Genomic DNA, 14,522 nt, shown 5'->3' with positions numbered 1-14,522 from the left:
TTCTTAGATCTTACAGTCCTGATTATCATCCATCACCTTCCATATCTGCAATGATAAATGCCATAGAACTCTGAAGTGCAGATTCTGAAGCTAAAAAATATCCCATCCTCCAGGGCTTATTTGTATGATGAAACCTGTAAAATTATGTTGGCAAGACCAACAAAAGTTTGTCTCCAGTTTATGAAGAAGAATGGGTTTTCAAGGAAACAAAGCATTGTGTCAAATCAACGTGCATCTACAAATTCAGTAGTAATAGATCTGAGAATTTTAATAGAGCTGCAGATTGAAGAATGTCGTAAGATAAATTACTGATGCCAGCCAGAAGAACTTGTTTCTTCATCCTGAGTTCAAACTTTGTGGCTTAGAACCATGTTCCTGCCAAAGGAAGACCAAAGGACTGTGTCTCTGCTCATGCTGTTTCTAATTCAGGAAAATGCACTCCATAATCAGATTAGTTGTTCTAGAAATTTGACATCTCTCTGTTCTGATTCCTTGTCACCTTTTCAGAGTCACCCTGGAAAATGTAAATTTCTCATCTTCAGGGCATCACTCCAATTCCACTTGCTAATAATTTTTATTCCTCATTCATGAAGAAGAAAAAGGGAGCAGGAGACTTTATTCTAGAATTCAACTTGACAAATTTGAAGCCTATTTCTTGGAAAGCCAATCACTTTTTAGAAGGTCAATGGGGAAATTGCCAGAATCCTTTTTCTTTCTCGCAACCTTAAAGCACATTATTGGTACTTACATTCCTGAAATTTGAAGGCAACAACCCTTTCTGAGACTTTTGGTCTTTCCTTCATTACATGAGATTTTAGAATTCCAGAGCCTAATTGCAATTAGCTACTTTGATTCATTCATACTTTGTCTTAGGTCACAATCTATTTAGATAAGATAATGAGAAAATGCATATATGAAGACAACTGGACATGTTCTATAAGCAAGACACTTTAAATTAAATTCATTTTTAGCTTTGACAGAATACTTATTTTCTGTTCACTGTGAAGTTCAAAAATAATATCCAGATGATCCTGAGTACAGAGATGTTATAAGGTGTTGTAACTTTCACCTGTATATCTCCATAATGCTCAAGCAAGAAAACATTTACTTATTAAAGTGACAGCACTTGTTCTGTTCATCTTTGACCAAGATGACTACAACTATTGGGAATCAGAAACCATAATCTTGACTATGTCTTAGTGAAAGAGGCTTTATGTGTTGTTTTCCTGGGCAATGAGAAATCCTTCTTATTGTTCAGCCTCTGGGTGAAAACCCATGTCTTCCTTTTTCACAGTTCTACTAGGACTTGAGAAAAGATATCAAAGATTTTTCTGAAATCCTTCAGATCTGCCACCTTTCTTCTTTTTCTTGTCTTTCTTATCTGTATTGGACTAATGGCATGATGGGTACTCATACAGGAGAAAGTTAAAATTAGGATTCCTGAAATTAATTTTATATTCTCTGAAATGGTACCCACTACTCTGTCAGTACCTATTTTTTTAAGCCAAAATTTCTCCAAGCACAGAAAAGTCTTTTCTTCATGTGGAAATTCTAAATGGATGAAAAGAGAAAGGAGAATGATCAAAGGGATTCAAGTTGATGACTGATTCATTGTTTTTAAATCATTTTTCCCTCCAGGATATTGGTTCTGTTGTTTTCTAACTTGTGTTTTAGTTATCTTATATTCCCTCAGCTATGGCAGTATTCCTGGAGACAAATGTGAATGCACTTCCTCAAAATGCCAGCAGTGGAAGCTGGTAAGCAAGTGGGGAAAAATCACCAGAGAAATCTCTGAAGCTTGGGACAAAGGCAGAAAACACATCAGTACTGCACTAACAGAACAGCAGGTACTCTTATAGAGAAGATAAAATTACAGGTAAGGAAATAATTTACATTTCTATTTCAAACTTGTCCAAATGGCTTGTTACTCTCCATTTAAAATACCAGGAAAAACCCTAGAGCATAAAATTTGAAGAAGAAAAAGATCTCAAATTTGAATAATTTGGACAACCTGATTTTTTAGTAAGGATAATTGGAAGTTCTGACCTCCTTTCTAGACAAATATATTAAAAGATGAAAATTCTTTATGCCTATTAGACAGTTTAGAACCTCAGTCTAGTTTTAAAACAAGACTGGATTTGAGTTTTTTAAATGTTTTGCTTTTTTGTATTTAGAATGTAAACACAGGAAAATGCTTGTTATACGGTTTCCTTTCCAATAAAAAACAAGTGTAGCCTTTTCCATAGGTACATGATGTCAGATAAAGCCAAAGACAGAAGGACTCTCTTCCCATCTCTCCATTAACACTTCCTGACAGGGTAACACGACTCTTTCTTATGCTTCAGTTTCCTCATAGGTTGAAAGGAAAGAGGTTATTTTTATCTCCCAGTTGGGATGATTAAGCAGGATAAGTGGTGTAGAAGAGAAAAAAAATTACTTTTTTGTAATTAATTGTCTTGCAGTCTTTTATGCCGCCATGCTGCAGTCCCACTATGGAGTTGTGAGCACCATAAAAACCTCAAGAGGATATATCCTTGTCTGAATTGCTGCAGTTATTATCTGTTACAGAAAGTAAAATAAGGTTTTTGTTTAAGTCTTCTTTTAATTTAAAATTGTTGTCTGTAAATGAAACATTGTGTTACATTAAAATAATTCTACCATAAACTCTGTTCTCTACCGAGTTACAGAAAACATTGAGAAAATTAGGGTATGTTCAAAACAGTGGCATAACCTTTTGGAAGACAGTAATAATGAGTATATAGGAAGGACTAATGAATTGGATTTAGCCTTGATGTAACTCATATATCTTCATCAACGATTCACTATCATCATTATCCCAGTGAGATGTACCAATTAATTTTATTTTGTAAACTATCCAGTTCAAGGAAGTATGAACACAGGACCATATTAATTGATTTCATAGTACTCAAATATGTAGAGATTTTATTTAAGCAAGAAATTTTTGAAATTTTGAGTTTAATCTTGTATATTTTCAATGATCTGCAGCATGATATTTAAGAAAATAAAAGAAGAAAACTTCAAGAAATTTTGGTGATCTGATAAGATGCTATGTATCACATCAGAAGTGATTATTATTGGCAGGTTCAAAATCTATCTCAAATATATAGATAAAGAACTATCTGTCTGAATTGAATATTGTCTTTTGAAATGTGTCCTCTGTTGTTTTATAGTGTTTCCTGTAACCTTCTAATTTTTTTTTTTTCTTTAAACATATATGAGGAGAACACACTCAAGTCTTTCATTTTGAAGGAATTCTGACTTCATGACTCCTTTCTGTACCACAGGTCTATGTATGAACTTATTCTCAAAGAACTTTCCAAATACTGTTTTGTCATACTTAAATTTTGCTGATTACTTTCAGAAATGAGTGTAATCTATCAGTTTCTATTGCTTTTTGGTTTGAATTTGAGTATGTTTGGGTATTTTAAAGACCATGCACTTTTCCTAAGAGAATTTTCTCTGATTCTGAAATGTTTTAACCTGTCATTTTTTATTTATCCTTGTAAGTTAAAAAAATATTCCAACTATCCCAGTTTTGTTTTCTGTAACTAATTTCATAACAGTGTAGTACTTGACATGTGTTTGTTTCTTAGGCAAACGTGTAAAACTCCTCAAGTCCGAATGGAGAAGTAGAGAAAGGAGGTTTCTGCTGTGCCTGATGACAATTTTTGTTTTTTCCACACTCAAAAAATATTCTGGCTCCACGATGGAGCACTAGTTGTGATGAATCCTAGTCTTGGTCGGATTCTAAGGAAGGGCCAGAACGTTCGTTGAGGAATAAAGAGTCAAACCACTCCAGAAAATGTGTTCCAGCCCCGGTTTATTGCTCACAGAGCAGCAGGTGTGTACAAATACAGGTTTACACAGTATTAAAAGGAATTGTTGTACCTTACTCCTCATTGCAGTTGCTTAGTTTGCTGTGGACATTGAAGACTTGTGGCTCATTTGGGCAGAGTTTCTGGAGGGTGGTTGGAGAGATTCTGACTGTGCTACTAAGCAGCCTCAGAGCATTACTTAGATGCTTCTGGGACCCCTAAAATATCTTCACACTCTTGACTTTCAGAGATAGACCCAGTTGGTAAGCTTAAGTTACTCTCATGGGTAACAGCAGATGCTCTGGAGAACAGCACTTGGAAGAGAAATCCATCTTAGTACATCCAGTCTGGTGTGGCATCTGTAGTTGAAAGCTCAGTATTACATGCTGAATTACTTAAATTTCATAAAAAATCCCTAAGAATTGGGTATTTCCATTTCATTCCTAAGACAGGCTAGAAGCTGTTTACCTATCTTAAAACTGTGTTAAGGCTGAAGACCTTTATTATTTACAGGAACATACGCCATGCTCTGAGGTATTTTTCCATTACCTATTTTACTAGTCCTACCTTTCAGACTATTAGAAGTAAGTGGAAAGATCACTTGACATGGGAAAGGTTTCTAAAGACTTTTAAAAATTTTTAACACTGGCTGTCTAGATCTTCACTTTACAACCAAAAATTTCCAACTGAAATCCTTAAGAACGGTGGAAAATAAAGGAGTGCAGCTATATTTCAAATGGCATTGCATGAAATGAGTTTTCAGAATGTTTGTCTCTCTATAATGGAAGTCATAAGCACAAGAACTATCAAAAGTGCAGTTTGGATTAGTCACTATGCAATAAAAATATGAAATAATTATAAGGTTTTAGAGTCTGATGGTTATCAAAGAACTGGGAGCCTTTTGAGTCATGTCCTGGGAAATGCACTTTTTAATTAATAAAATGAGCTACTCATAGCTCCTGAAGGACAAGCATGAGGATCTGGAATTCTAAATCGCTTAACAGGCTTGGCAACATGTTTAGATTAATACTTTTCATACTGCAGTGCCTAAAATAAAACTAAGGGAAAAATTTGAAGCTGAGTCCTTAAATAAAAAGTTAGGTAGGATCAAAATTTTATATACAGGAATGAAATATTTGATGACTTGAAAAAGTGTCTTCCAATACATAACCTTCTCTGAAGGTAAGTGAATCTGTGTAGTTATTAAATATCTGTTTTCCAGACTGCTCAAAAAATAACTCAAATTTTGCGTTTTGTCATTAGCCCAGTCAAAGGGCTGTCTGTAATACTAAAATAAGGGCCTGTGTCCTCATTAATGGTTTTCTCTTGCAGTTCCCTTGAAATGTGCTTGAGTCACCTTCATTTCTCAGGCTTTTGAAATGGTTCCTCCTCCCTCCAGAAACCCAGTTATCTAGCAATAAGGACCCAAATCCACATCCACCTGCTGTAAGGGGTCTATACATATATGAGCCCTATTCCAGAAAGGTCCTTAACATCTTTTTGTCCACTTTCCCCAATTCATTGGAACATAAACGACATGATTATCCATCTGTGAGGAAATTGTGAACCTGTCCTTTGTTAACATTTGCAAAGTACTTAGGATTATCACTGGTACAAGATAGTAGTACTAGAACAGAAGCATTTTCCAAGCTTAAAAGTTCAACTGTTTCAGTGAATGAACAAGCACAAGTGGCAATGCAAGCTGTCATTTGCTTTCACAGGCAATGTAGGAATGATAGTGCATGGCAAACACGCTGCATGGATTTTAAAGTTCCAGGAAATAGTGTGCTTCCATCTGTTCAAAAGATCCATTTCCAACCTCAACCTCATTCTCAGAGGGCCTGAGTAGAGAAAATGCACTGGCAGATGTTTGTTTCTGGTTATATGGGCCCTGTTTCTACACTGTAGTATTTATATTAAGTTCTTGCTACCACAACCAAATTATTTATGTTTTAGAAAAGAACAAGACTGATATAGCCCTCCTGAGTTCATTCCTTTTTAGAAACGCTTTGCTAAAGAATCACTTAGTTCATAATTTTATTAAATTTTTTGTGGTGTTTTGCATACAGTTTAAGAAAGGATACCACAATTATGACACAAAATGGACAGGAACATACTGCATACAAACAAGGGCTGTTTTGGTATGGGATCTCTGTCTTTTCTCCAGCACTTGGAAGACAATCCATTGTAGGCATTTCTTCAAGCCATTACTTATGGCTTTTGTCATTCCCTGTATTTAGCATATCTCATGTTGGTTATTAAATAAATTTGTGAGACCCCTTTTATTTTTGCTTGAAATCCCCATACCATTTTTGTTTCCCAGAGGTTTTAATAGTTTAGAAAAAAATGGAAGGGGTGCCAAGTCAACTTCATCTCATGAAATTCTGCTTAGCTCAGGGTGAGCTATTAATTGCTTTCACAAAAAAAAAAAAAAAATTCCTTTCTGTGTCTTACGTATCTCAAGAGAAAAAAGAAAAAGCCTGAGTATGCTTAGATGACATGACTTATGATCACACACAATCTTATATAGTTGATGGAACAGTTCTAATTAAAAAGAAAAAATCCTCTATTAAGTACTTTCTGCTTCTTTGGAGAAAACCCAGAACAGAGGGTCCATCCAGTCCATGTGGAATCATCTGTCAAGGCAAGAAACATTGGCCTAAATATTTTACCTTTTCTGCATTTGCATTGATACATAGCCCTGTCTTCCCTCCAACTCTCCTCACACACTAAATTAACTTCTTTACTGTGCATGATGGAAAAGAGAGAGAATTAAATTGCAAGGGGAGATATAAAAAGGCAAGTTGTCACATTCCAAGTGCTTGACTTTGCAAACTTTAGAGTCAGTTTTCAATACGGATTTTGTGTATGGCTTATGATAAACACAGAAAAAAATTCAAAAAGCTGCCAGTAAAAAAATAGTAACGTACAAGTTGTGTTATGAAATTTTCCAGCACGCACTTAATTTCAATATACCATCTATTGTTATCTGTTTTATTCCAACATTATTATATAATAATTAATTATGTGCCTAATTTTGGATGCAAAAGCCATTTTGTAGCTAGCTAATGATTTGTGATATATTTGTTTCTGTGAAGAAACAGAAGAATTTTACTATACCTAATTGGGGTTCTGTAACTTTGATGCTTAGGTGCTTGACTTAGGGAGAAGTGCTTTACTATTCAGGTAATATTCTCTCACCATTCTTTACATCCTACAGTCTTGATGTTTCTTCCTTTCTCTTCTGAGGCAGAAGAAAGTCCTGAGTAAAAGTATCACAGTTTTTATTGAAAATCTATTCTAACAAAATAAACACTATTATCTGCTGTATTCATCCACTGTGTGGATTTCAAAAATGAGGATATTTTTCACCCATTGTTGTCCAGAAATATCTCTTGAGGCTGGTAGCTTTTCTAATGTGATGTCATGAGATCTTTCAATCTCTGATCCATTCTGCATTATCCTGGCAAAAAGATTTTACCCAAAGACTCAGTTTGTTCAGAACATTTAGTAAGCAGAATAATGTGGAAATCTTCAGGTGAATTTAATTATATGTTGTGTTAAAATAAAACAAGTGAGTCCACATACAATTACAGCCAATTTACAGCAGCCACTCACTAATTTAAATTAAAAAGTCTGCAACTGCAGAGTAATTATGCTTTAATTGCATATTTAGGACAAGAAAATGAAGAGAATCTAATGTGGTGTATTTATGATATAACCACAATGTGAGAAAATTTATTATTATAAAGAGAGTAATTGCATTCCAAGAAGGAACAAATTAATTCAAATCAACACATAGGATGCTAAGGTTTCATGTACTTTTAAAATTTGTATTGTTAATTTTCCATACATATTAATTATTAACGGAAAACTTGATTTGCACGCTTCAGGGTGTTACTGTTCTCTACGGATTTTAAAGATCAGACATGTATTGTTATTGGTCCCTCTTTTCCTATGAAGGTCTTTGGCACAATACCTTAATACCTTACTTCCCAGACACTTGAATCAAATAGCATTTACTATATCCAAAATTAAGCATTTCTGGGATTACCACCTCTAGGTATTAGCTAAAATTTCATTGCTTCTTTATGAAACTGCCTTTAATATCCAAGAGGTTTATTCACTCCCTGATGTGTATGGTGCATGGATATATAACTTCCATTAATGTTGGTGTGCAATCTATGCTTGAACACAAGAAGTATTGAAATCATACATAGAGGCAAATGTGGACCACTAATATATACATATATATGTTTGTGTGTGTGTGTGTGTATGTAGGTGAGTGACCTGATATAGAGCAGAAATCTGAATGGCTATCTGCTCTTTTTTTTTTCTTATTTTAATCACCTATCTAATTTATGTGACAGTGTATGTTACTTCCATGGGGATATTTTCACCACAGGGTTGTAGTACTAGGTGGGAGGGGTAGATAGGCATGCAGATTATGATTTTACTGACTTTTCTGTGATTGAAAGCACATTTGCACTTCGAAACAGCTACGTAACTGAGCAGTCATGTGTGTGCAAAAATACCATTTTTGTTATCTGAAGTTTATCACCTCAGCCCATGCATAGATCTGTGTGTAATAGAAATAATGCATCACACGATAGTTGAGATTGGAATGCAACTCTGAAAGTGCCAGCCCTCGGCTCAACTAGAGACATCTAAACCCTGTAAGGGCAAGACAGCTTTTAAATATCTTCAGTAATGGAGCCCACAGTCTCCCTGGGCAAAATGTGCTAGTACTCTGCCACCCTCACAGTAAAAAAACATTTTTCTGAGAGGAAACTGTCTGTGTTGGCTTGTTCTCAGTTTCTTGTCCTGCTGCTGGGCACCACTTTCTGGGTCACTTTTCTTGCCCCCCTTTCTTCACATATTTGTATACATTGATGTGTTTCCCCCAAGCCTTCTCTTTTTCAAGTTGAACAGTTCCAACACTCTCAATCTTTCCTCATATGAGATACTCCTCTGTCTTATTTGCCTCAGTGGCTCTTTACGGGATAGACAGATAGGTAGAGATAGATATAGATATAGAGAAATGTATCACAAATGAAGCCAGTAAAATTCCACCTGCGGATAATATCAGAAGATGTGTATTTTACATTGTGTAGCTCAGTGGCACCTGGTTCTATGAGCAGAATTCCAGCTTGCTACAATAAAGCAAAAAAATAAATACAATAAGGTGGTACATCAGCCTTTTGAGCTTTGGTGCAGGGCACAGAAATATGTTGCCTGACTGTTAAATTAATTCTTTATTATTTTTTCAGGCAATCTTCCACTTTAGAAGGGACCACATGAGGCTGTTTCCAACAGCAAGACCAAAGCAAAATAAAAGCAGTGTAATAAATAAGCCTGTGTATCATAAAAATCACGAAGCACAATTTTATTATCGCCTCAAGTGCAGTTCCTAGAAACAACTCTGCGGAAAAGGCAAACTGAAGTAATGAACTCCTTGAACAGTCTGTTTAATATTCTGTTTGTTGTACAGTTATGCTCTGCAGAGCTGACAAGAGCTGTATGCAAACAGTTTTGCTGAGGGCAAAAGAATGTTTCATCATTAAGGAGCATGACCCTTCTCTCAGTGATCAAAATGAAAAGCGTATGTCCCTTGATGTCATAAAGTGTTGTGACCATTCCAATGAGTTGTTCTTCAAACCTTGGAATGTTTCCCCCTGACACAGTTTGATATTAAAAGATTACGTGATGATTAATTGTATCTACTGACACAGCAGAAATATTCCTCAAAGTTATGTTTCTTTGATATGACAAATTTTTTCTTTTAAAGTTTAAAATCCAAATCAGTTAGAGGGAAAGTCCAATTATTGTGAAATGCTTTGTCCCCCACTCTTTCTTTGTGGTCCTTCTGTTTCCTTCTTGTTTCATGTTAGGCTGGGTGAAAACCACTCTAAATTAAATCCTCTGTAATTTTTTACTTTGTGAATAACAGGATCTCTATCTCTACTTAGCTTCTGCATGATTTCTTCCTGTTTCTCCACTAGGTGATTATTGCTTGCTAAGATAAATTAAGCCTTTAAAAGGACATTGCCTTTTCCAACTTAAATGATTTTATGATGTTATGATTGCTTTGTAAAAATGCATGCAAAGAATGGAAGAATACAGCTCCAGTATCAGTCACGGTATACTCAATAGCTAACATTTAAAAAGCATAGTTACATACATAATTTTTAACAACAACAAAAAAAGAATAACAGAAAACATTAAATGCCAACATGTGGGTTGGCAATTCATGATTTTATTATATTTTAAAGCATGGTCACAGTTCAATTTTTCCTTGTCAAATCCTATCCTCACTAAACACTTAAAAACACCATTTAAGTTGGGGAGCAATGCCATTTAATATCATGGGGGTTTATGCCCTTATTTAAAAACAATAGAAAGATGTTTGCTGGACAGAGATCTTACACTGCAGTCTCATTTTCCAGTACTTCAGAAACAGATTCACTATGCCCAATTTCTGATTTTCTCATTTTCTTTTTCTTTACAGGTAACCCGATAGCTAAAGACAAATCAAGCCAGTCTCAAGGCTGATAACTTTAAATACAACACATAGGAATTTCATTCATCCAGGCAATCCTTGAAGTGAAATTTTATACTGCTGGGGTGTATCCTTCAGAATCAATTGTTTCAACGAGAACCTGGCTTGCAATCAGCAAGAGCCTTGAGATCAAAACTACTGGAAAGTTATTTTGAACTTCTGTGTCACAAATATTTCAACTGATTGAACTGTGTACACTTGTAGAATTACACTTGCTGAGGAATTTGCAGCTGTAATCATGAGCTAATATACTAAAGGTGCAGAAAAGCAACAAACTTTTGGGTTCTCCATTGCAGAACAGTGGCTTTTCATCTTGAAGTCAAACTCTGAAATGTATTGGATCCTTCACTCTGAAATGATCCTTGGTCCACTGTTCAGATTGCTGGTGGGACTGCACATGGCTTTAATTAAATTTCTGTTGCAGAAATTGTCCTCAAGCATGGCGCAGTTTTAGACATTTTTATTTGTGTTCTAATCTTGCAGCTCTCAAAGGTACATATTTCAACATCTTGAAGTTGCTTTGTTATAGGAATGGAATTATATATCCATTGTTAATAATTATTGTTGACAAGTAATAGTTATCTGAATACATCAGTCATATTAGAATGTATAGTCAGGTTGACATGTTTCCCTAAGGCTAACCAACTACTGCAGCTTAACAGTTAAAGAAAGTAGTGGTCAAAACTCAATTACCACTTCCATCATAAGGCATTTTATATATTTAATATATGCATTTCGATTTAGTTTGAAGGAAATGGGTGTTCCCAATATGTACTTTACTTTCCTAACCTTTAATTCATTTAAATTGATGGTAAGAAGTCAATTACACTATTTCATCCCTTTTTTACAAAGATAGGCAGGGATGTAAATGAGTTTTGCAGTTATGATATTGGATGGGAAGCATTCAGAATTTTTGTCTTTTTATTAAAAAATAAAATCTCTTGCTTGAACCTAAATACTGATGGATGCTTATGTAGATGTCTGCTCAGTCTGTTTGCCATAAAGGAAAAAAGTCCTAGTGCTCTCCCAGTATTACACTTCATGGGTATTTTGCTTGCATACAGTCATCCAATTCAGATCTGTTTTGTTAGAAATTATTGAACTTTGAAATGTGTTGTTACATGAAAAAAATCCTCAATATTTGAAGGCCTTAAGCATCTTTGAGCTTTTTTCTAAGTTATTACAGAATGTATAATTTTATACTCCATTTAATGTATATTGGACCGTCTGTAATGTTGATACAAAAGAAGTTTGGCAATTCCTTTTAGTGACACTGCATAAATACAATGACTAGAGGGAGTTCTGACTGTATGCTTTGGTGAATTGAAATGAAAGCCACACACACCTAATGGTAGTCAAAAATACATAAAAGTAAGCTTGTTTAAGTCTGTGGTCATCAAACACAGCAAAACCCCCAAAAATAGAAAAAAAAAACAAATAAAAAGAAAAAAAAAGAAAAAAAAGAATAGAAAGAAATGGTTTAATCATTACAAGCCATTGACATGGGTAGTTTAGTTATATATTAAGTTCTGTGATGGATGAACACCCTGGTGAGCTCTGCCTGTTGCTGTAGCCCTGCTGTTCCAAAACCATTTCATTACCTCTGCTGTATTATTGCACAGGAGAGCTTAAATAAAATAAATGACTGTTGGGAATAAAACTGAGAAGTATATTCTATCATTTTGCTCGAAAATAATAAGAAATATGCTGACAGAAAAAGATCTTATTTTCTGATTAAAATTTAATTAGAATAAACCGGTTGTAGCAGAAACTAAGTCTCTTGGTATTTTAGGATGGATTAGTATTATATGGATTTGTGCTAAGAGGTTCAGGATGGAAGGAACATCTTAAAGAGGTTTTCTGGGACAGTGCAAAGTGTAAATGTGCTGTTTTGTAAAATCTAAATATGACCTCTCTTTGGTCGAAAATCTACATCATGCTTCTCAATACTTGTTTTCTTTGTTTCCTTGTTCTTAAACAGCGCTGAAAATACTGTATTATATACAAGTGTAACACATGCATACCAATAAATGAAAATAAATGGATTTTCAAATATACTGAATAGATTCTCTGCAGTAGATTAATGTTGTGACTATTCATAGCAAGTGAATAAAATTGTAATATAAAATAGAGTTCCCTGTATGGATGTGTGCATTGGAGGTCTGTTTACTCATGGAACAAAATAATTTTTTGGTGAATAAGAATCTCAAAGGTTTTATTAACTTTATATTTCCTACCACTTTGAAATGTCTTTTTTTGAAAGGAACTGATACCTATGGGAAATTCTGGTGGGTGTACTGTTGTTTTCAGTTCAGATTGAATAAATTTTTTCTCTTCACAAAATATGAATCCTGAAAAATTATCATTTAGATGTTTTAAGTAGCAACAAGACATGGTAGACAATCCTGAAAAAGTAATATTTCAGGTTAATATGTAGAACTGTTTAAAAGAAAAGGAAAAAGAAAGCCAGATTCTCAGATCTGCTTGTGCACCTTGAAGCAAGCTGGGAGCCCCAGCTGAGGTGTCCATAGTGCAGGTTTAACGCTCCTTCAAAAATGGAGTGACAGGCTCAGCTATGTGCATTCATGTAAGAATATTAATTGCTTCAATTAATAATTTATTCATTTATATAATATTTTCTAGATTGTTTCATCTGATTGCAAAAATGATCAGGCATTAGGATCAGATCCATGTTATTCTTTGAATTAAGTAAACATCAAGAATGCTGAACTGCAGAATATGAAGTTCTGCAGTTCCAAGTGGCAGTGCATTGAGAGAGGAAGAAAAATCGCAGCTTTGTGATACCTCTCACAGTTAGATGTATTGGATCAGTTCAGCAAAGCACAAAAGGAAGTCCTGATATGAATCTTAATGAAAAAAGATTCAAATCTAAAATAAAGCTTGAAAAGCATTCAAGTCTAGATCTTGGTTGTATGTGGTTTATTGGTCATAAAAAATGTTAACCTTTTGAAACAGCACTGCTGCAGGCAACATTGTAACTACCTATAAATACACCTATTGTGCTATACATTTTCAATTCCTGTATTTATCCTGTATCTTTTAGATCTTGACTCCTTCAGCTCTGCCTAAAAATGTTTCTGGTCTAGCATTTCAGTACTTCACCAAACAAATGCAGTTCTATTTTGTTAAGAGTCTATATGCTTTAGGAGTGCATCAGATGCATTTATTTTGAAAATAAATTATCTGATATAAAGTATTTTAATTTGTTAGTTTTCATAAAAATATATGCAGGGATTTTTTTTTTTTGCTCATTATAATTGTACAGCTGGCTTTTATAATTTCTAGGTAATGCATGAAAGTCTGTAACAACACAACAGAAATATGTGATTGGCATCCTTTTCTGTTGATTTACTTCCTCCTCCTTCATGCCTCAAATTTTACACATCTGTTAACCAATCTATTGGCAAAGAAAAGGAGCACAGTTTTGATTTGCAAGAGAACTGTTGCCCTAATTTCTAGGTTTTTTTGCCAAAAGTTGTATAACTCTGAATCAAACCTGTCACACCTGAATAATCTGATGCCATTAAATGATTTCTTGCGAATTCAGCGGTCTTAAATTGTAAAATAAGAATTTCCTAATCACTTTGTCTTTATTACAAAGTTTGTATCCTGAAAAACATTTTTGTTTATTCTTTCACAGAATGAGTGAATGTTTCCAGATTACATCTTTGGTCTTGTTTCTGTAAGAGCTTATTTAATTTTTGGACACTACTTCACAGACAGTCATTGCAAATATTTTAGCAAAAGTATGGCTGGGTTTTTTGTACATTCTGTATTCATCTGTACTACAGAAGAGGTAGTACATGAAAAGGCTGAATTTCCCACAGCTTTGCTAACAGTTGAGATTACAAGTGTTGTCAATGTCTTGTTATCCAAAACTAATTTAAAACCATCTGGCAGGAGGGCCACTGATGGTGAGAGTGGAAACTCTTGTGTAAGGGAGTGACAGTTCTTTATCAGACTGCTGTGAATAGGATGCTGGGAGAGTCAAACAACTGAAGTATGGTTTCATCACCAGACATGTAGGGTCTGGGGAAGTGGATCCAGCCTGTGAGCACAGGGGTACAGTCAGCATCCTGAACCTGTGGCTGTGGGGGTGGCAGTAG

The 14,522-nt window shown here is 34.8% G+C and overlaps 1 protein-coding gene across 2 annotated transcripts in view; it reads left to right on the top strand.

Annotated features, from left to right (window-relative positions):
- The window catches only part of TAFA2 (TAFA chemokine like family member 2), a 182,677-nt gene extending 169,939 nt beyond the window's left edge, over positions 1-12,738 (top strand). Inside the window, exons 5-6 of one of the 2 annotated variants that reach the window (XR_009418524.1) lie at positions 3,615-3,862; positions 10,345-12,738. Coding sequence is in view for 1 of the 2 variants with exons in the window: in XM_059472941.1 (XP_059328924.1) it covers positions 10,345-10,356 (12 nt within the window). In the remaining variant the exon portion in view is untranslated. The remainder of the gene's footprint in view (positions 1-3,614; positions 3,863-10,344) is intronic. The other variant, XM_059472941.1, reaches the window with a different exon arrangement.
- The last annotated feature ends 1,784 nt before the right edge of the window (positions 12,739-14,522 follow it).

Source organism: Ammospiza nelsoni, chromosome 5 (assembly GCF_027579445.1).
Source record: "Ammospiza nelsoni isolate bAmmNel1 chromosome 5, bAmmNel1.pri, whole genome shotgun sequence".
NCBI lineage: Eukaryota > Metazoa > Chordata > Aves > Passeriformes > Passerellidae > Ammospiza > Ammospiza nelsoni.
Note: the sequence above shows the minus strand (reverse complement) of the source record. Positions and strands in the feature narration are given on the sequence as shown.